Source organism: Hippocampus comes, unplaced genomic scaffold (genome assembly GCF_001891065.2).
Source record: "Hippocampus comes isolate QL1 unplaced genomic scaffold, H_comes_QL1_v1.1 scaffold147, whole genome shotgun sequence".
NCBI lineage: Eukaryota > Metazoa > Chordata > Actinopteri > Syngnathiformes > Syngnathidae > Hippocampus > Hippocampus comes.
In genome coordinates this window covers 2,931,029-2,953,138 of record NW_017805009.1, presented here as the reverse complement: position 1 = coordinate 2,953,138, position 22,110 = coordinate 2,931,029, and the positions used below count along the sequence as shown (strand labels likewise).

At 40.7% G+C, this 22,110-nt stretch overlaps 3 protein-coding genes across 8 annotated transcripts; 2 read left to right on the top strand and 1 right to left on the bottom strand.

The window, feature by feature from the left end:
* Positions 1–4,593: 4,593 nt before the first annotated feature.
* sftpbb (surfactant protein Bb) lies at positions 4,594–11,820 on the top strand. 5 transcript variants are annotated; one of them, XR_002167130.1, is made up of 12 exons: positions 7,327–7,503; positions 7,734–7,786; positions 7,945–8,016; positions 8,149–8,271; positions 8,348–8,461; positions 9,115–9,195; positions 9,272–9,455; positions 9,534–9,676; positions 9,882–9,962; positions 10,101–10,208; positions 10,659–10,914; positions 11,398–11,820. XR_002167130.1 is itself a non-coding variant. In XM_019860835.1 (11 exons), the coding sequence occupies exons 1-11, from the start codon at positions 4,667–4,669 to the stop codon at positions 10,695–10,697; spliced, it is 1,032 nt and encodes a 343-aa protein (XP_019716394.1). In that variant the 5' UTR covers positions 4,594–4,666; the 3' UTR covers positions 10,698–11,024. The 5 variants fall into 5 exon arrangements, 4 of the variants coding, with proteins under 4 accessions (XP_019716394.1, XP_019716384.1, XP_019716375.1 ...); XM_019860835.1 differs by lacking the exons at positions 7,327–7,503; positions 11,398–11,820 and adding an exon at positions 4,594–4,703 and having other exon boundaries at positions 7,948–8,016; positions 10,659–11,024; XM_019860825.1 differs by lacking the exons at positions 7,327–7,503; positions 11,398–11,820 and adding an exon at positions 4,595–4,703 and having other exon boundaries at positions 10,659–11,024.
* On the bottom strand, positions 10,958–18,838 carry usp39 (ubiquitin specific peptidase 39). Of its 2 annotated transcripts, none has more exons than XM_019860786.1 (13): positions 18,796–18,838; positions 17,341–17,419; positions 17,157–17,251; positions 16,943–17,079; positions 15,827–15,979; positions 15,519–15,744; positions 15,364–15,438; positions 15,213–15,280; positions 13,799–13,987; positions 13,387–13,529; positions 13,115–13,250; positions 11,837–11,923; positions 10,958–11,182 (listed from the first exon to the last, which is right to left on the bottom strand). In XM_019860786.1, coding segments are annotated over exons 1-13 (1,443 nt in total). In that variant the 5' UTR covers positions 18,797–18,838; the 3' UTR covers positions 10,958–11,128. The 2 variants fall into 2 exon arrangements, with proteins under 2 accessions (XP_019716345.1, XP_019716337.1); XM_019860778.1 differs by lacking the exon at positions 18,796–18,838 and adding an exon at positions 17,701–17,887.
* cunh2orf68 (chromosome unknown C2orf68 homolog) lies at positions 18,186–20,414 on the top strand. The gene is made up of 4 exons (XM_019860903.1): positions 18,186–18,422; positions 19,822–19,937; positions 20,026–20,171; positions 20,250–20,414. The coding sequence occupies exons 1-4, from the start codon at positions 18,301–18,303 to the stop codon at positions 20,370–20,372; spliced, it is 507 nt and encodes a 168-aa protein (XP_019716462.1). The 5' UTR covers positions 18,186–18,300; the 3' UTR covers positions 20,373–20,414.
* The last annotated feature ends 1,696 nt before the right edge of the window (positions 20,415–22,110 follow it).

Sequence of the window (22,110 nt, the reverse complement as noted above, 5' to 3'; positions counted from 1 at the left end):
CCATATATGACCTACTGTGTGGAAATATGGGGAAACGCTTGTAAAACAAACACACTCCCTGTTTTAAAACTACAAAAAAAGCAATCAGAATAATCAATAGATCTAAATATACAGAACCCACGAATCCACTATTCACAAAGTAAAACACAATGAAATTCAATGACCTGGTTGACTTCAAAATCGCCCAATTAATGTACAAAGCACATAATAACCTTATTTGCCAAAACAGAAGCTTTTTGAAATTAGAGAAAGTTCTTATAATTTAAGGGGTACTAACCAATACAAAAAATCCAAAACAAGAACAAACATCAAGCAAAGGTGTGTATCAGTAATAGGTGTCAATCTGTGGAATAATTTCGAAACGGACCTGAAAATGAGTAAATCGCTGGTTGAGTTCAAAAACAAATTCAAAAGATTAGTACAAAAAACTACACAAATCAGAGGTAAGAAGATAAATTTGATATATTTATAAAATATAGTAATTCAACAGAATTACATTGATCAATTTATTAAATATATTAAAGAAATGCAGTATTTATAATGAATATGAGAAAATTGATATATAAAGGAGAAAGAATGAGTACAAACCGAAAGGTGTATAAATAGATAAGTACAGTACACATAAGGGTAAAAGTATTTGATGATATGTAGATTTTTTCTTCTTTGTATTGAAAAATGATCAATTCATATACTGCTACATAACAAGGGGTAGGACTAGATAAGTTATTTACTTCTTCCTACTCCTTTAAACATAAAACTGTGATGATGTCTGTCATTATTTTTCTTTTCTTTTCATAATTTTTACTTGCCTTCACTTTTGTCAATCTGTTATTGTATTGTATGTTCTATATGTTCAAAAAACAATCAAACAAACAAACTTCAGAGTCTCCAGGCTCTGTTTTCTCAGTGGAAGGTGTGTCGGTGGAATTTAAGAAGTCTTTGAAATATTCTTCCCATAGGATTCATAACCTCCCGAGTCAAGGTCAGTAGCAGCTTATCTCAACTAGATACTGTGTTAATGGTGCACTTGTCATCATTCCGTTCCATTTTGTCCCCAGCAGCCGAAAGCACTTTTGGTTTCTGTTGTTTTCTCCTGGTGTGTTGCCAGTGTCATTGTTAGTACTTTGTCGACTTTGCTTCACTTTTTCAATAAGTATACTCAACTCAACTGTATTTATAGAGCACTTTCAACAGCCATCGCTGCATACAAAGTGCTGTACATGGAGCAACTAACATATACAACAATAAAGCAATAAATCAGTAACGAAGACAGTAGAAAGCACCAAACAGTAAAACTAAGATCAAATCTGAGTTATGCTGAGTCAAATGCCAAAGAATACAAGTGAGTTTTGAGGCGGGTTTTAAAGATGGGCAGCGAAGGGGCTTGCCGAATGAGCAGTGGGAGCTCATTCCAGAGAGAGGGACCAGCAACGGAAAAGGCTCGATCACCTCTGAGCCTCCGTTTAGTCCTTGGTACTTCTAATAATGTCTGGTCCGCAGACCTGAGGCACCGGGCAGGTGTGTAGGGGCAGATGAGCTCAGAGAGGTAAGGTGGCGCAAGGTCATTCAAAGATTTGAAAACAAATAATAGGATCTTGAAAAGAACTCTAAAATATATCGGGAGCCAGTGAAGGGATGCCAAAGTAGGAGTTATGTGCTCCCTCTTACGAGTACCAGTCAAGAGGCGAGCAGCAGCATTCTGGACCAGCTGGAGACGCTTAATGGAGGATTGGCTGACTCCAAAGTAAAGTGCATTGCAGTAATCGAGCCGGGATACCCACACCTGCTCGGCGCCTCTCATCTTGGGCAACTCCATGCCAGAGAGGTGACATTCCATGTCCCAAGAGCTAGAGTTTCTGTAGCTGGGGATCGGACCGCCAAGGTTCCTGCCTTTTGCCGCCGAGCTCACAGGGCACCCGACCCCTTTGGCCCCTCGCACAAGTGGTGTATCCATGGGAAGCGGGACCCACGTTGCCTTTTCGGGCTGAGCCCGACCGGGCCCCCATGTGTGCGGGGCCGGCCACCAGGCGCTCGCCAGCGAGCCCCACCTCCAGTTCACCCGTTCACTCATGGAATATTCCAAACAGGTGTTTTTGAAGCATTCCCCTTGGCCGGTATTTTGTTGCCCAATCTCAACTGTTTTGGAACAAGCATCAAATACAAAATGAAAGAATATTTGTTAAATTAAAAAAAAAGAATAATGTTGATCGTTTGAACAAATATCTTGTCTTTGTAGCATATTCAGTTGAACATAACTTTTAAAAGGATTTGCAGATCATTGTCATCTGTTTCTGTCTTAAACGACATTTCAACTTAATTGGAATTGTGCTTTCGTTGTCAAATGGAAAAGAAAATTATCTGTAACCACACCAGATCTCAACCAGCTAAATGGGTTTTTGTCTGACACGTGGTGCCATACCACTATTTGTGCTGAGAATTAATCCAATGTCAAAGCCACTTTGGTAAGTTGATTAAATGATCATCTTCCTTGTTTCTCAAATTGCTGGCTGCTTTGTTTTAATGTCTTATACATTCGTGTGAGTTGTGATGACGCAACTTACACACAGGTTGTTAAACTGACTCAGTGCTACGTCATGGCTGACTTTCTTTGAGATATAAAAGCAACATTATTCAAATTGAAGTGTCACCATCTTGACTAAAACTCATTTTAAAATATTAAATAATGAAAACTGGATAAACAAACAAATGCAAAGAGGATTACTGGCTTCGGATTTATCATATGACAAAGTACACAGATGAGAAAAAAGATTTTTGTACTTTGTGCACACTGATGCGGTGGAGTAGTTATGAGTCAAATGATGCATCGTCACGCAATTGGTTATCGCCACTAGAACAATGGAAGTGGTTTTATAAAGTGATGAAGCTTATTATTAGCATATGATGTTCACCTGAAAAGCTCTGAAAGGCAGATGGGGTGACTAATGTTGTCATACATTCTGAAACGTTAAACCTGACATCCTTAAGACCATATTTATTTAGAGCCACACAATTTACAAAACAAATGATTTGCATCATTAAGATGATTTATATTTTTTTTCTCTTTTTAAATATGTTGTATTTGTGTGGCGCTGTACAGTTCAGTATGTGCCTTAATTACAGCATGTCTCTTATGTGGTAGGCAAAGCCACCAAACTAGAAAAGTCACTTGCTTTCTTCCTTCACATTTTTTTTTTTTGAAAGCAGAGTTAAAAAAAAAAAAAAAAAAAAAAAAACCTTCAGGCTAAGGAAATACTTCATTCATTTATGTCTGGTAACCATATATTTTACGATAGATTTCAACAGATCATTTGAATTCATTCATGCATGTGTATGACATTTATATTGTAACAAAAATATAGTTTCTTTTTATAGTAAAAAACAAAAGACAGGGAAGTCTGCTTGTGTGCCATTTCCGCATACATCCTACCTCGTAGTCACACCTTAAAATATTGCTGAACTGAGCTTTGATTTAAAGGTAAGACAGTGTTGCCACACTGATTGTCCTTCAGGGTTACAATACCTTTATGCAAAAACCAAGGACCTTGTCAAATGCTAATCCCAGAGATTGTCATGTGGGGTAAATAATGTCTCAATCACTATTAAATCCGGGTAGTCGACTGGTTAGCATGTCAGGTTCACACTGCAGAGGTGCAGAGTTCGATTATGGCTGTAGCCTTTCCTGTGTGGCGTTTTCATGTTCTCCCCGTGCCTGCGTGGGTTTTCTCTGGGTACTCCGGTTTCCTCCCACATTCCAAAAACATACATGACAGGTTAATGGAACACTCTAAATTGTCCCTGGGTGTGAGTGTGAGCACGGATGGTTGTTCGTCTCTGTGTGCCCTGCGATTGGCTGGCAACCGGTTCAAGGTGTCCCCCGCCTTCTGCCCAAAGACAGCTGGGAAAGGCTCCAGTACGCCCGTAACCCTTGTGAGGATAAGCGTATTAGAAAATGGATGGATCACTTTTAAATCCGAGAACCTGACAGTTATCAGGGAAGAAAAAGAAATCCACTGATGTGAACAACTGCCTCGGAATTGGACAGCTTGTCGTCAGTAGGGTCGCAGGTGAACTGGAAATTAGCAGATCTGACTTTAGGAGAGAGGAAGAGTAAACGATTAATTCATACTATATGGCAGTGCGGGGATTCACAATGTGTGAGTGAGAACTGTATGTCACAAGAGAAAAGAGGTGCATGCAGAGAATGAAGGGCACATTGGGTGCAAACTCAGAATAATAACGGTGGACATAAATAAGTCAGTGCACCCCTGGTCAAATGCCAGGCATTTGTGGTTTGAAGAAACAAGACCAAGATAAAACACTTCAACAACCTTTCCACTATTATTGCAAAATCGGTAGAAATCAATCAATTTCATATCAATACAATCAATACATCTACAGTACACACACACACACACACACTAATAAATAGATTTCTGGAGGGGGCATGACAACAGTATTTTTTTCGCCCAACTCAGGCCAGATACAGTACTAGGGCACAGCTAATTAACTGCAGCAACCTCATTGTTTCCTCGTTTGAGGTGTGCCTGGAGGGGTTCCATCTGATTGGGAAACATTTGCAACAGGTTATTTTCCTTTCCGAGCATCGTGCATAATTTCCTTGTTAGACCTGGAGTTCCATTATCCTTCAGCATCATGAGCATTCAGCATGCTAGCAACAAGGAAGCAGCCAAAAACAATATTTGGCAAGGTTTGACCTATGCTATTTATCTGTATTTTATTTTTTATTATAAGTAAATTTCCAACACTGGAGGATTGAGTCAAGGATTTACATTAGCTGCTATTTAGTCCCTAAACTCTTCTGCACTCATATTGTGACTTAAAATTTCCTTGCCTTCTTAATAGAGCCTGACCGTCATTGGATTTCTGGAATCGAAGCCCATACCAATATTCAAGACAAAAAAAAAAAAACACAACAAAAAAACGTATGAAAAGTAACAGTAGCAAACATTACTCCAGCAACTCCCCGCGACCCTATTCAGGTTAAGTGGTGTTGAAAATCAATGGATAGATGTGTCTTTTTTTTTTAATGCTACAAGAGCTATGCCGACATTCTCTTTGCGAACTACTTGTAGTTCACAAGCTATCTAATGGGCATCACTGAGCTAAATATTAGCTGTGTATTTATTTCCATTTGCAGATGTCCAACTCCGCCGCCCAAATTAAAATATACATTTAATACAATAGATCGTTATTTATAAAGCGATTTCACAACAGCTGCAGCTGTAACAAAGCGCTTTACAGAAGTTACCATCCATCCATCCATCCATTTTTCAATCCACTTATCCTCACAAGGATTACGGGCGTACTGGAGTCTATCCCAGCTGTCTTCGGGCAGTAGGCGGAGGACACCCTGAACCAGTTGCCAGCCAATCGCAGGGCACACATAGACAAACAACCATCCATGCTCACACTCACACCTATGGACAATTTAGAGTGTTCAATCAGCCTGCCATTCAAGTTTTTGGAATGTGGGAGGAAACCGGAGTTCATGGAGAAAAGCCACGCAGGCCAGGGGAGAACATGCAAACTCCACACAGGGAGGCCAGAGCTGGAATTGAACCCAGGACCTCTGCACTGTGAGGTCGACGTGGTAACCACTGGTCCCCCGGGCCGCCAGAAGTTACCATAAAGTAACAAAATATCACAGAACACAAGATAAAACATGGAGAGTCATACAATCATAACAACTATTCTTGCATACGCCTTGTTGTGTGAAGCAGTTGTCCTTTCACGAGTGGATCAGAAACGCCATGCTCAAAACGTGCATGACGTCCCACAAGTTGGCTACAAGCTAAATTTGAAAGTAAACAAGAAGCAGTCGCTTCCATTGACGATAAAAGAAATTGGTTCATATCTCCTGTCAATTTTAGATTGGCTTCAATTCCAAGTGGCGACTCTCAGTTCCAAATACGCATCTGCGCTCCACACATCTGCGCTCTACTCATCCTTGGCTCCACCAGCCGTCTATCCAGCCGCACTACGCAGACTGTCCAACAGCACCTACATCTCTGCTGAACAAAACTGGATTGTGAAAAATGCATTACAGGCACAAAAAACGGCCCGGGGCTTTTCATGCAGCGACAATCACATAGCGCCGACATGACCCTCCCATCAAAATCAGTGCTGATAGACATATGCGGCCGAGAAGGCACAACCATCAAACACAGATTGTTCTCCTTCAAATGTACTGGCCAAAACGCTGAAAACAGTCCAGAACGGGTCCACACAAAGGACAACAAACACCATATGACAAAAACAACAACAATAAAAAAAAAAAAAAAAGTAGATATCTTGAAGAGCTCTTGCAGACGGCTGCTAAGGCGCCATTTTTGACATTACTGTAGATCTGACCATCATGATTGCCTCATGAATTGTTGGCCAAATAATTAAAGTTCATAGAGATGAATTGTGGCAGAGCATAATGGGATCTAAGAATACTTGGTGAAAATGACCGGTGAGCCACATGTATCAAAATATCCTCAACATTGTTGCCCTTACAAAAAAAGTAGTATATCAGACGTATGCTTTGTAAAGGACACTTGAGTTTAAGTATATAAAGTGTACCTTTTTCACACTAAATTGGAATAAATTAAGTTTTAAAAAGTACACTATATATCTGCCTGTATCCTTTTCACGACAAGCCAATTATACATAAGCATACGTCTGCTAAGTTTATAAAAAAAGATATAGCATTTAGAAAGTAAACTTAAATTATACTGCCTCCAATTTAGTATGAAAAAAAAACTACTCAAGGTATACTTGAATAAACTACTTTTTGCTAAGGGTAGCGAACTGATGGCTTCAAAATGTGCGAACAAGTACATTTAGTGAATGTTTTGTACATTTATAATAGCGTGTTATTACATCAGTTTCAGTTTTTCATATTGGACTTTTTGTTTCGTTCTATTTCAATATCGTATGTTACGTTCGTCATGTACCTGAAGTATGATTTACCAAAACAGACAATATGAGGAAGTTTACACCCTCTGCTGCCATCTAGTGACTGTTTTGCAAACGGTTTACTGGTATCTGGGCTCGGCTCAGAAGAGAGAGAGAGAGAGAGAGAGAGAGAGAGAGAGAGAGAGAGAGAGAGAGAGAGAGAGAGAGAGAGAAACACACCCTACGTATTATTGTTGACTTGCCACATACAATATGGCGGATGCGCGGACGTGAAACAGTAGCGCCTTCCCGCTAAATTAATATATTTAACTATCGTCTTGCTTCACTTTGGTGCGTTAAACTACATCGGGGCTTTGATAAATAACTAGTAGAAAATCTATAATCTCTTAAAATTTCGTTCTCATCATATGGGAAATGACGTATAGTTTTATTTGCGACCTTTTTTGATGCACGTTGAGACGGATAACTTCCGGAGCGTCAGACAAATAAATACAAGTCATCTGGTTCTTATTCTGTCCTCTCCTTACATCATGTCGACTTTTGGGTTTGTCGTTGTTGTCCTAACGGTGTCTCTACACCCTGGTAAGATGAATTGACATTTTAATGTCAGCATCCATCATCACCTCACCTGCCTCCGGCGAGCACTGTTGATAAATGTATAATTCTATACAAAGTGGGATGCTGTTTATTTATTTATTTTTATTCGGAATGATTAATACACGAGTTAACAATTTGTCAGCTTTGTCATTCTGTATGTTCATTTGATAATTTTTAAAAAAATATATCCTGTATTTTTTGTTTTGGGTTCTAAGGACACTCCATGTTCATCAAAGACCCTCTGGCATTCGAGAAACACAATTCTCTGGTAAGTCTTTTTTTTTTAAAGAATGCTACTCGATTGCTTAACATATGTGCTTATTGAGTGTTACAGCAAGCCCACCAAAATACACCAATATACTAGTTTGGCTTCCACATTTTATCATGTATCAGTAATAATTTCTGGTTTTGCCATCTTGTTGTCAGAAGGCTATCTGCTCAGAGTGCAGCCAGATCATCCAGCTATCTGCCAACATGATTCCCAGCAAAGATAGTAAGGTGCTGATTGCTCAAATTACTCTTTTACTGAAAAATGACCTGATGAAAATGTGGCTTTTGCAACCAATTACTTTACACACATTCCAAGTAGTCTTGTTTGAGTGCTAATTGCATTTTTCCGTGATTTTCCAGGAGCGCGTGTATGAAACCTTGTATGCACTATGCCAGCAACTCCCGGACAAACAAGCATTGGAATGTGACTCTCAGTTGAAGATGGATTTGCCCCAAATCCTGCTGCAACCACTTAATCACAGGGTATGTTTTGTCCTCTCATGAGAGAAGTGAACAATTAGAATTGAGTTTTACGATGAGGTGTGATTCCCTTTTCTAGGACGGGAGAGGTATCTGCTCGGCTTTTGGGCTGTGCGCTGTTCACAAGGATGAGGAGATTGCACTTCCCCAGCATGACAATAGGGAAGTTGTACCTGTGCTCACCAACACGCACGTGAGTATGAAAACGCAGAAGTGGAATGTATGCCAAACATTATGACCCCTTTGCACAATCTAACGAGAAAATATGGACAAATGGGAGAACGGGTTAGCTAGGAAAGGATAAGCATGATAGAAAATAGAGGGATGGATGATGAACAAACCTTGGCAAACGTTGAAGTCATGCTTAATCATGCTTTGCCCAAATTAAATGACAAACGCAAAAAAAAACATTAAAAAAAAAACGCTTGGCACTATAGCCTAGCTCAGCTGTCTATGATACAGGACAAGAAAAATTATTTTGCTGCTACACACAAAGTGAATGAAATAAATGAAAATTGATTTTTTTTTTTTTTAAAAAGGGAAAAACTATTGTTCATTCATTACACATTTGTCATATTTTTTATCATTTAATAAAACTCTTGCTTTGGTTCCCTAGGATTAACTTACAAAAAACAAACAAAAAAATTCTCCACAATGTTAGAAAGTTGTTCCTCAAATTAAATCATTGATTTGCAAAACTGCTCCATAAAAAAAAAAAAAAAAAAAAAAAAAAAAATGCATTTTCATGTGGCTCGAATGTGTAGTGGTTATGCCCTACATAGCGTCCTCAATGTATCTGAAAAAGTAGTGAACAGTGAACAGTCTTTTCTACATCTTTTCATCCAGGAGCAGTTCAACCCAGCTTGCACCCTGTGCCTGTTTGTCATCAAGAAATTGGAGACCCTGTTGCCTCAAAACATGACTGAGGTCTGTTTCAGTCTCTGTTTTTGCTGTCATCCTTTGTTGCGTCTATTGTCTGTCACCATTTTTTTTCTTCCCGCAGGATGCGTTGATGAAGCTCATGGGCGAGGTCTGCGATCTCCTCCCTCAGAGCTACAAGGATGAGTGCGATGACTTTGTTGACAAATATGGCGTACAGATAGTGGAGTTCCTGCTGTCTTCGGCCGCCCCTCACACCATATGTGCACTGCTGCACATCTGTTTGTTCAGGGACTCTAATGCGCTGGGTGAGTAGCAGCTTCATTGACAGGAATACTCTATTTCCAACTTTCTCACCCAGTTGCGATGCTGTGATAACTTCCCAGACGTTCCCGTCCCCTCGGACTGCGATTCATGCCGTACGCTGGCTGTGCTGAGCCGACTTCAACTGGGTGTCAACGCCACAAAACCTGAGACATCCTCCTTCCTGCGGTCTGTGTGTGGTCGTCACCCCAATGCCATCCCAAAGGTGTGACTCTTAGCTCACAAGATGTTTCAAATCTCCATTTGGCTTGGGTTCTAATGTTCTTACGTGGCTTATGTACTGTAGGTACGCTGGCTAGCATCCAAGCTCCCAAAAAATTCCTGTTATAATAATTGGAGTCAAAACTGCCTGTCGGGGTCAATGTCCCATTACGTCAATAAGTTATTGTCTTTTTTTTGTTGTTGTTCAGTGTGAGGCGTTCACGAAAATCTATGGCACAAGACTGCAGGAGGTTTTGGAAAACCAGGTGGACCATGTAGACATTTGTGAAGTAAGTGCAAAGTGCAAACCACTTCACAGGACTGAAGTTACATTTGTATTGAAAAGTCACAGAGTTATGATGCAAAAACTTAATCGACCATTTTTGTGCCATTGTGCAGTTTGTCATCACTTTTGTCTGTCATTTTAGAGAGCTGATCTGTGCACTACAAAAAAGTCAAAGCTGGTGGGAAGCAATCCGTGCACTTGGGGGCCAAGCTACTGGTGCAGAGACACAAACACAGCTCAGAAGTGTGGTGTAAGTTATAGATGCACACATGCACAAAGTGCAGGGAAAGAGATTAATTTGTAGATATGGTTGTTGCAAACACGATTCAACATATATTTCACCTATTTCCAAAGCTTATGGATGGGCACCATGCTAATGGAAGGCGGGGGGCTACCACTAGGTGGCAGTATTGTATAATCCTCACAGAATAAGTGCAACTGTCCTCATTTAACATGCAGATCTTTTGAAGTGTATCCAATATTAAGTGGAAAACTGATTTGATCAAAACTTATCTTTGTAGAGGTAGTCTTGGCTAATTGCTTGCATCTCCTAAAATCCCTCTGACAGATTGGCTTGCACTTGAGTATTTTACTTGCATTATCACTATTTAACCTCCAACATTCCCATTGGTTTGCCATCTAGAAGCATGTATTTAGATTTCTCTTCTTAATTGATGGTGTGCCTGTGTTCTCCTTTCAGAACGTGGCCTTCTGTGAGAAGCACTTGTGGAAGAAGTGAAAAGCTCTTAATCGACTACATGCATGTACACGCACAGTCACACAAATTATTTGCCTGATAATCTTAACATTTTTGTAATGTCGTTTTTTTTTTTTCACCTCCCTATGTTTGTCTGCATGAAAAATATGACTTGCAGCTGGGATTGAATTACAGTCACCACTTGTTCAGTTGTCTTCTGATCAAAGATTGTGGAAATAGTCTGTGGCTAATATTAAATGTCTTCAGATGATTGAAAGGCAATGGGAAGAGCTACCGGTATATGGTTTTTGCACAGCTGGGGCAGAAGAATGTTTATTTAGAAACATGAACATAAAAACACAAATACTGGAAAAAATTTAAAAATGTGATTTTTTTCTTTTTTTTTTTTTCAGTCACAAAAAAAAAAAAAAAAAAAAAATCCTGTTACTGTTTTGTGATGCTCCTTTTAACCACTACGCACCGGTGTGGTTGTTCATGTCCTTATCATTCTCCTGTCGCTTCCAAATCTATAAGACATGAAAATGGAATCTATCTATCTGAATAGCACTGAAGAAAAAAATAAGCCCTATACCCTTGTTGATTTGTTTGTCCAGTGGAGCCACAAAGGTTGAACACAATGAATTCCAAAATGCTGGCGCCCAATTTGTCGTGATTTCAAAATATTTTTCCGTCTGCACCAGGGTCCAACTGAGTATTACAAACTGATCTTGTACGGGCCAAGTGTTAACAATAAAATTGTGTTTCATGATAAGGCTGGCTACTAAGGTCATTTGAATTATAGATGTAGCTTGGGATCTCGCAATTCATTTTTAGAATTAATCTTTTAATCTCTGTTTGGCTGAGGTTTTGCAAGATTAGCCAATCTTTCCCGTCGCACATGATTTTTTTTCATTAAAATGTTACGGGCATTCAACTTGAGAGGTTCTACTGGACATGATATAATCTTCAGACATTTCTGTAAAAAGTAAATGAGTGGATGAGCCTGTCACAGCCATCGCTTCTGTTCTATCGTGTACATTTGTATCTGTTGAAAAATATGTAATATTGTTGCAGAATCACAATGGTGACAAATCTCTGAACTCAGTACTCACAATAAAAACTGTATGGATAACTATTATGTAATAGAACTTGAGCAACACCGACACACGTAGACGGCTCACCTGGATATAGGCCTCCGATAGAGTGATCATCTGGGGGAGGATGTCGATCACCTGCAGATCCTGCATCTCATACCACTTCCCAGTTCCCTGATGGGACACAAACGTGTGGTCAGCAGAACAGAGACCAATCAAGATTTTATACACAAAACACTGCTCGACCTTGTATAGTGAGTGCCGTTATAATGTATTCATAGCCCTTGAACTTTTGTCACATTTTGCCACCACCCGACCACAATTCAAAAAAAAAAAAAAGATTTTATGTGAGCAAACATTAAAAAGTTGCACATAATTGTAGAACGGAAATGACACATAGTTTTCACAATTTTAAGCATAAATCTGATCTGATTGTACTCAACCCTCCTATCGCAATGGTTTGGCGAGCCACCTTTAGCTGCAATTACAGCTGTGTGTCTTTTCACATGTGGACTGTGACAATTTTGCCCATTGTTCTTTGCAAAACAGCTCAAAATGGAGAACATCCGAGTCTTGACACAGACACTTTTCACAGTGGGGTGGTGCATTCAGGGTGATGAGCAACAGGGCGCTTTGCATTTAGGCCAAGAAATTCAACTTTGGTCTCATCTGACCGAAGCATCTTCCTTCCCCATCATGTGTGCAGTGTGCCCGAAATGGTTCGAGGCAAAATGCAAAAGGGACTTCTTATACCTTTCTTTCAACAATGGGCATTATTCTCGCTGCTCTTTCATAAAGATCAGAGTAATTGTCCTGTTGACAAATTCCCCCATCAGAGCTGTGGATTACTGCAGCTCTTGTAGTCCTGTCCATTAGTGGACAGCCATATATTGCTAGGTGTGCAGTCGTGGCATAGTTTTGCCATTGTTGGATCACATATTTATAACCTAACCCTGTATTAGACTTCTCTCCAACTTTATTCCTAACGTGTCTGGTGAGTGCCTTCGTCTTTTTAATGCTATTGGTCACTAATGTCCCGTATTAAGCTGCTAAGGCCTTCAAAGAACTTGTGTATTTATGCTGAGGAAAACACTAGTCTATTGATTGCGGTGGATTGTATTTAAGCGTATCGGAGCTCAGGGGGCTGGTTACAAATACATGGAATACTTTTCAAGTTTACTGTATCTCTACTGGTGTTTTTTTTCTTGAAAAACGTATTTCTGTTTTTTTTGTACCACTTCACTATTTAAGTGCTCGTTTGATTTGGTCCGTCAAAGAAAATCTCAACAAGCAGATTTAAGTTCGTGACGGTCCCAAAATGGGGGGGTTCAAACAAGGTACTATACATCTTTAGGCTACACCTACATGATGCAGGACGTGTATCCTGTAGGCTCCTTCAGTTGGTTTCCCATCATGCACCACATTGGCAACCAGGTCATACGTGGTGTTCTTCTCCGTGACCTGGGCTTCTTCTGTCAAGTACTCACGAAGATCTACATTCCTGATTGAGAGAACACAACACGAACATTTGAAACCACTCAGTTCAATGATGTCCTATTACTCACACGTTTGGTGATGGGCATGTACGATTCCTTGACTCAACACCTTGGCCTGTACGCAAGGCTGGAAACACTTACGTGATGGGGAAGTTGACGATGGTTGGGTTCTTCTCCACAAAGAAGTTATTCTTTGTGAACCTTTTGATGCAAAAGATGAGGTACGGTGGGAGTTTGGTCAACTGGAACCTTTTCAGAAAATTCTCCTTATAGGTTTTGTACTCCTGGAAAACATCAAACGGAATGCTGCTTTTTAAACAAATATTGACCTTTTTCGAGTCAGTCAAATCTCCTTTGGAATTGCCTTTTTCTTCTGATCTCTTTCGGTCACACCCTCCTTCATTACACAAATATACATCACCTGATGTGTCCATACCTAATCAGCATGCCTTCTAGCTTGAAGTTATTCAATAATACAAATGGAGTGCAAACACTTACTGGCCAAATAATTGTGCACACGGTATAGGTTAAACCACTGATGAACTGTTGTTACCTTCTCTGTGCTGCCATTGAACTTGCCCAGAATGTTGAAGAGAGGGACTTGTGGTATGATAAGCTGCTCCTTCTCATCCTTGTACAATGGAGCCGTTGGGAGGTCAAGGGTCAGGAACAAAAACGTGGACTCTGACATCTGCTCCTGGTACTCGTCGGTCAGGAGCAGCGCCTCCTTCTCCTCTGGTGTCTGGAAGCATTTAAACATCATGAGAATTCATCAAATGAGTAGAAAAGTAGCCGAAGTGGGGAAGTAGAGTGGTGCACTTTTTACAGACCATCATACACTTCAAGGGGAAATATTTAGTAACTATTACATTTCTTTGTTTCTCGTATTTTGGTGGTTAAATCACGGGTGGGCAAAGTATGGCCTGCTCCGTTCTTTTCATCAGGTCCACCGATCCCTTAATAACAGTTGCCTTGTTTTTTTCCCCCCTAAAATGTGTTAGTGTGAGTGTGCAGTAATTTTCTATTCAAGTACTCATTTCTCTAATGCAGGGGTGTCAAACTCATTTTTGTCGTGGGCTGCATTGTAGTTACGGTTTGACTTGGAGGGCCGTTATGAATTTTGGGAAACCATATAAATGTTTAACCACCTCCACATATTACATACACAGCACACAACAAATTGATGAATAACTAGTTTCTAAAAGAAGAAGTCAAGAATAATGACTGTTGTTGTGGATTACATATGACAATTTGAAATTTTGGTTCAGACTTTAGCAAGCATCATGGAACTTGACATGCTTGATTTGCTTTCACGGGCCACATAAAATGATGTGGCGAGCCAGATCTGGCCCCTGGGCCTTGACTTTGACACCTGTGATATAATGAAACAATTTGTCATTGTGGTTTGTTATAAATTAAAAATGTGGTTTAAAAAAAAGATTCTGTATTTGTTTTTTGTTTTGTTTTTTTTTTTTTACGATTGTTGAGGCAATTATATTTCATCCATCCATCCATTATCTGATCCACTTATCCTCATGAGGGTCACGGGCATGCAGCCAAGCGCAGGGCACACAAAGACAAACAACCATTCGCCCTCACAATAACACCAACACAGAATCTTAAGAGTGTTCACTGAAACCATCATGCATGTTTTTGGAATGTGGAATGAAACAGGAGTACCCAGAGAAAAACCACGCAGGGAACATGCAAACTCCATACAGCGAGGCCAGAGCGGGACACAAACCTATGACCTCTGCACTGTGAGGCAACCGCGCTTACCAGTCAACCACTGTGCCAATTACTATTCAATCATTTCTAAATAACATTATAATGTGATTTACTGATTTAAATCGTGTATTTTACATACACTTTTTTAGTTTTATTTACCTCATTTACAATGACCTATTTGTTCATTTCAAAAATCAAATGCGGCCCTTGAGCACAAATGTTTGTCCCACAATACTCACAAGATCTGGGTGTGGTAGCTTCTTTGAGAATATCCGCATGGAACCTTGGAACGCTTTTGTCAGGATAGCTGTATGGAGGAAAAAAAAAAGCAGGATTACATTTATGGTTTTGCAAAATAAAGAGATACTTATGTATTGCCTCCCCACTCACTTGGCTTTTTCTTTGTACCTCCAAGAGCACCATGCAGCGCATTCAAAAACCATGTCATGAAGTCCACAGCGTCTCCTACAGAACACACATCACAGGCCTGCAGTCAGTGCCAAGGAAAAGCATTGCATTCAATCTATATAGCACAAAATTGTGACCTTGCTTGGTGATTTGGAAGTTCTTCTTGCTGCACAGCACCACGGCCTGGAGCATCTCATGAGGAGACACGTGAGCCTTGAAGTTTCTCGGATTCCAAAGTTTGCGCATCAGCTCACCAAAACGCTGCACCAGGAGGAACATGATGTCCCCCGGTGGTCTGCGGATACCTCGATAGTTTTCCTCCTCGAGAAAGTAGTTCCGCAGTGGCGGGACGTTGGAAAAGGCCTTGAAGAGACAAAGCAGGTTAAGTACAACAACAACCTCTCGGCAATCAATGTTCCATAAAATGAAGAAATGTCACTCATACCTGCAAGACCACATTCGCGTAGTCATTGGCTTTAATGTTGTTGAGGCCAACAATGCCTGGCAGATAAGTCGTGCCGTCATAGGCCCTGTAAAGTTTGCCCTGCTTGTCCAAACCCGAAATGTGCGGCTTGGTGAATGTTGGTTTCAGCACATACTGTGGAAGTAAATGAGAAGTAATTTCTGAACCACCTCAGTGAAAAGATGGTAGAAAACAAATGATCATGCGCAAAGTCAGAGAAGTACATCTGCACTGAATACCCGCAGAAGATAATCACATACAAGATGAAAAATTATGAATTTACAAAGACAATAAAGGCCAAGTATTGAGGTATTAATTGAAGATATTTATTACGAGTTTTGAGTTGTAGTACTGCATAACTGTACTGTCTGATACACAGGTGAGTTTCATATTCTACACTGCTCAATGTATGAGTTTGACAAGTAAGCTTCTTACCAATTTTGCAGTGAATAGCAATTATCAGACTTGATGATGAAATGTACCTCTGCTGGAATTCTTGTGAATTGATTCCTCTTTTTAAGTGAGAATTTAGCTTTGTTAATCATCTTTGCAACATGAATGAATTTGTGGTCAAACCTAATTTGTAACTCACGGCCCATATTTGTGGCTGGGAAAAACATTTGCTGGGGCAAGATGGCCATGACAAAAGTGAGGCTGTTGCTGTGGCGAATTCTGCATCAATTGACCACATCAGGTCTTGAGGAGAACCACTTTCCGTGAGGCATCTACCTGTGGTACATTGTTCATTAAACTGACTCTCAGTCTGTTTAAACCAGCATTGTGTCATGTCATATGATTAATGTTGCCCACGTGGCATTTTTGCAGCATGAAAATTGAATGCCTTTATCTGTGATTCTGCCTGTAGGGTTCTTACTTTTTTCCCCTAAATCAGTTTTCTACATGTTTCCTTGACTGGACAGGGGGGGTTTAGACCTGCGGATGTTGATCATCTTTGTGAACTGGGGGCTTGCAAAGCCGACTTGTTTTGTGATTAAAGGCTCTGCATATAAACTTGACTTGGCCTTAGAAAATGGATGGACGTTATTCTGGCACAAAATGAACACATCCTTATCCTTGGTGAACAAATTGCTAACTCACCGTAATGTCTTCTAGTGAAGAGTCAATGATCTCATAGTTGTCAGGCAGACAATAAAACTTGAGTGTGTGCAAGTTGAGGAAGACATGGTGGGTGAACTGTACACTGTGGGTGTACGCGTGGGATTTCAAACCTCGACCTACACAGGGAAGTAAGTGGCAAGTAAGTACAATTTAATAACTAGAAAGTGATGTTTCATTGAGATAATGCACAGACCCTGAAAGTATTTCCCACATATGAGGCAGGCATAAACGTTGATGTGTGACAGGGAGATGGAGCAGAGCTTCTCAAAGTCGAAATCCAGCACACTCCTGAGGGACAAACAAAAAAAGTATGGGATGAGCTAGCGAACTTGCTAGCTTTCAGCACTGAGATCTGTACACAACTGAATGCATCTTGCCTGTTAATGGTGTCAAGATACGGACAGTGACGGCTTCTTCTGTCCTCCGCAACACGACCTCGTCTTTTTATGACTGGCACTGCAACATGAGGTGAAGCAAACAGGTGTTGAATTGTTTCATTCATTTCAAGGTTCACACTGGCTAGCCAAGTACGCTAGTATGCAATAGCAGATGGGAAACTAGCATGTAAATAAATGTCAGTGTTTTGTTTTGTTTAGAATATTAACAAGACTATTTGTTGATAATAATGTGGGACTGGGCCAAACTGTATTAAAACTATCGCGAGTAAGAAATGCGTTGACGTTAGCAACGTGCTAGTCCAAAGAGCAGAATGAATGTTGTAACTTATTTTCCCCCACCGTCCTCGTTATCTTCGTCGTCCACGTCGTCTTCTCTTTCTCGCTTCAGAGAATCCATTGCCGTTATCATAATGTAGGTTATTGTTGCAAGCAGAGAGATCTCACGACTAAAACCTTATTTCACACAAACCAATCGGTCGAACACGAAACGCGTCGAAGCCCGCCGTGCTACGTCACTAACTGCGACAAAAAGATTCTGCCGGTATAAAAAAACAACCAATAGTTTACTGGAAATTATAAATCCCCATTATAAATAAAGGCATCTAATTTCGTAAAACAAAGACATTATTACGGGACATATTTAAACCGTTAAAAGCAACACTCACCTTTAATAAACATTAATCAACTGAAAATAACAAATTCTATATTCGATCTGCCCTATGTTGTGACATTGTTTCATTCAAGTTCTATGATATAATATATGTATTTTTGTATTTAATTTTATAGTATTTTATTTAGAAAAGTGTTCCCGCTTAACTTTGCCCCCGGAAGTGTTTTGTTGGCCATGAACTGACTCGCAGCTAGCCATGTAGCTTTTTGTCATACTCCTGTGGGTCCTTTTGCGTTCCTGGCATAATCATACTGGCACATTTGTGGATTATGTCTACTGAAATGGATATTTTTAGAGACGAAGAAGCGCACGATCTGAAGTACAAACGGGGCGGGCGTTTGGACATGAGCCACGGTTTCCTGCACCATATCCGCAGGAACCAGATTGCCAGGTGGCTACAGCTAATGCTAGCGGCTACAATGTTAGCGAACATCGATTATGGTCCTTACAGTCGACCCAGTCTCAACTAATTAATGGAGCAATGCAAATACTCTGGGGAGATTATTTCGACATGGTTGTGTCTTACATACAGCTAAATACAAGGACGCACATGATCTTGAGTCGTAGTTTTTGGTTCGCTATCGCGCACACACACACACACACACACACACACACACACACACACACACACACACACGTCTAAAGTTTGTGCCATGTTTGTGAGGGAGGAGTTAGCATGTTACGCCAGTTCAGTATAAAGTTGGTGTAGGGGGGAAATTGAATGCAAATGCATTCACATGCATTTATTATTTTGGTGGTCTTACTTCAGGGGTGTCCAAAGTTAGTCCTCAAGGGCCGCTGTCCTGCTTGTTTTCCAGCTCTCCCCTGAGCAACTACCTGGTTCAAATAATCAGGATTGTTCTAATGCTGCCTCAGAGCTGGCTGATGAGCTGAACACCTGAATCGGGTGAGTTGCGGCCGGCCGGGAGAGCTGGAAAACAGGCAGGACAGTGGCCCTCCAGGCCCGGAGCTGGACATGCCTGTCTTACTTTCACAATTATCATAGCAAGTACCGTTGTAAGTTCTTCTTTTAAGCAAAATGCAGGGCTCCAGACTGTTCCTAAATGCTAGCATTTTGTCTTACAGTTGAGCCAGGACATCTATTTTTTCAACATACGCATGTGCGATCAGCAAATTTGCTGGGTTATTTTCTTGAATAATTTTTGTTGCAGACAAACCTCAGCTCCACACGTCAGCATATTTATCAGTAATATAGTAAAAATGAGTAGGAATATGAATATTTACTTGGCAAATCAATATAGTTTTCTAATTGCAGTCCTAAATGTTCAGTTTGGGCCCACTGTGCTCCTTGTAATGACAATTTGTCTGGAGCCCTGAAAGGGGACACAGTTGTTGAAGAACATTTAGTATAACAAATGTATTCCAAATTAGGATTTTTAAATAAAATAACATTAGGAGCAATATTTTGAAAAACCATCCTTTAGATGAAGATATTTGTATTTCTACAAACTATAGCAAAAACTAGCTTGTTACAGTTGCTACTGGGAATTCAGTACTCCATTGCCGATATGTGTAGCACGATGTATATGGTACTTTTAAATGAGTGGCTAGAACAGGACTCACCAACTCCATTCCTCAAGGGCCTATCCTGCATGTTTTTAACATTTCCCTTGTTGATGAATCGTACTGAGTCCGTTGTTTTTATGTGCCCTGCTATTGAATGGCCTCCAGGGTGAACCCTGCCTCTCAAGCTCACCCATGACACAAATGCTTTTGAAAATTATTGGCTGGACAATCTATGACTATTGATGTTTTTCTTTGCCTCCAAGAGATGACTATGACAAAGAGGTGAAGTTAGCCAAAAAAGCTCAACGGAGGAGGCACACCACAACTCCTCAACGACCCAGGCGACCTGACATTCAGGTTTACCATCCCCGACAAAGACGTAAGGCATTGTTATGATTGAGTCTTGTTGACTGTCATCAGTTTTCAAGGTCAAAGGGAAGTCACATTCTCTAATTGTAATGTTCTAGATGAATCTGAACCTCAGGCGAGCACCGAGGCAGAAGAGTGGAATGAGAGCAGCTCAAGCACCGAGACAGAAATGCAGGGAACCGAACTGTTCTGGCTCGACTATCAGGCGGACTCTGGGACCATAACATCCTTCATTGTGCACAAGGTGGCTGAACCGCCCTCTGTACTATTGCGTGCATGTTCAATTTTCATTTCTTAATATTCTGTTTCTCTTTTCAACAAGGACGATAAGCCATCAAGGGTGGTAGAACGCGTCGCTGAAAAGAACGTCCTGGATTTAGCCATGAGGGCAGTCCTGGAGGTCCGCATTCGAAAGGAGATGGACAAAAGGAGAGATAAACGCTGATCGAGGATTGTTAAGTGTGTAGTTTGCAACAGCCGCACGGTAGGCACAGACCTGCCCACAACGTCAGCATCCTCATTAGAAGGAAGGCTGCAGACAGAGCTGGCACGAAGAAGGACCCGGATAATTGTGTCAAGTAGGCAAGCACAGATCCGATCCGCATTCCTGTTGAGATTTCAAAACAAGGATGTATGGTTGAGGGCAGTCGTAGCTGCATTTCACCCACCTTGTGCTGTTGTCTCCTCTGATCCACATCATCGGGGAGCACTGTGCACATTTACATTACATGTTCTATATGACCATGGAAAGTAATACCCCTTTCCCACTGCCGCAAAACCACGGGTAAACACGCTTTTTGGGGCAGTGGGAAAGGCTCACTGGCCAGTGTCGATCCGTTTCCACCAGCACGCCATTGGAGGCGGGTTGTGATCGCCTCCGATCGCCTCCGCTTGCAGTTTGAAAGCCTGACACGGGACTTCCCGGTAATTACGTGATGACATAGGGCGGTACGTGATGCGTCATAACATCGCGCGCCATCGGCCTCGTATATAGCACAGCCCCACAACAAAGCTAGGAGATCGTCCCTTAAGCTGTTGTCTCAGTAGTAGCAAAGTGTTGATCCCCTGCTGCTTTTCGACCATTTTGAGGACGGTAAAAAGCATGATAAAAGAAAGAACACTCGCTTCCATGTTGCTTTGTTTACCACCAAGAAATCTGTCGCACTATCATCTACGCAATCACAGCGCGGTGACGTAACCAGACGCAAAGTGAGGGAAGGGAGGGGGGCAGAATCGCCTTCTGTTGGTCAATGGGAAAGGGACAATATGCCAATTGGTTGCGTGTCGCCACGGATCATTACTACCACTAATTTCAGTGGGAAAGGGGTATAAGAGAACATTTCCTCTTTTATTGTTAACATTTTAAGTTTGAATAAAGTGCTGGAAGTCGCAAAACCATATGTTTGTCAGTGTGGGTTTTAGCCTTGACTGTGTATTTATTTTGCGTCATTACCTCTAGTATTGTAATTTATTGTATTTTGGAGTAATGTATTTTGGTGGGCAACTTTTCTAATCTGTGATATAATGTTTTTTGGTTGTTCTTGTTGTTATATTTGTTACTCGAAACGTTTCTCGGTGCAACTTTTGGAGCAAATAGCATTACAATGTGAATGTTTTCTACCTGTCACATGAACAATAAATACTTTGGATACACGCGTATTGCTTTTCCAAGCGTCGATTCTGTTTGAACTCATCCTGTGTTCTTTGATCACGTTCACGACAAATAGGTTTTATTAAGTTGCCTTCAGCAGGTGGCGACATAAATCAATGTTTCGAATGTGGAGTAGTCAAATGTTTTAAAATCGTACAGAATCATCCACCATGTTTTTAAATACATATACTGTAGTTTTTGCACTCTCCAAATTGCCATAATCCATCGTTTAGGAATCTGGTCTTTTTGGCCCACTAAAGACACTTGAGTCACCGGTTGACTATCGTACACAGTTACTCGTTTCCACTTCTGAATGGTTCGTAATTGTGATCAGATTTGGATGCACCTGTGTTATTTTCTACGTAACACGAACATTTATCACACGGGAATAACTTTAGAAATCTGCACCACTATACCAATATTTAAATCTTGCCTTAGTTACGTATAAATTCCCTAAACTAAAGCACCGATTGGGGCCGGCATTAAGATTCCAGGAAATTTAGCTCTCCAAGAAGGAACAACACACACAATT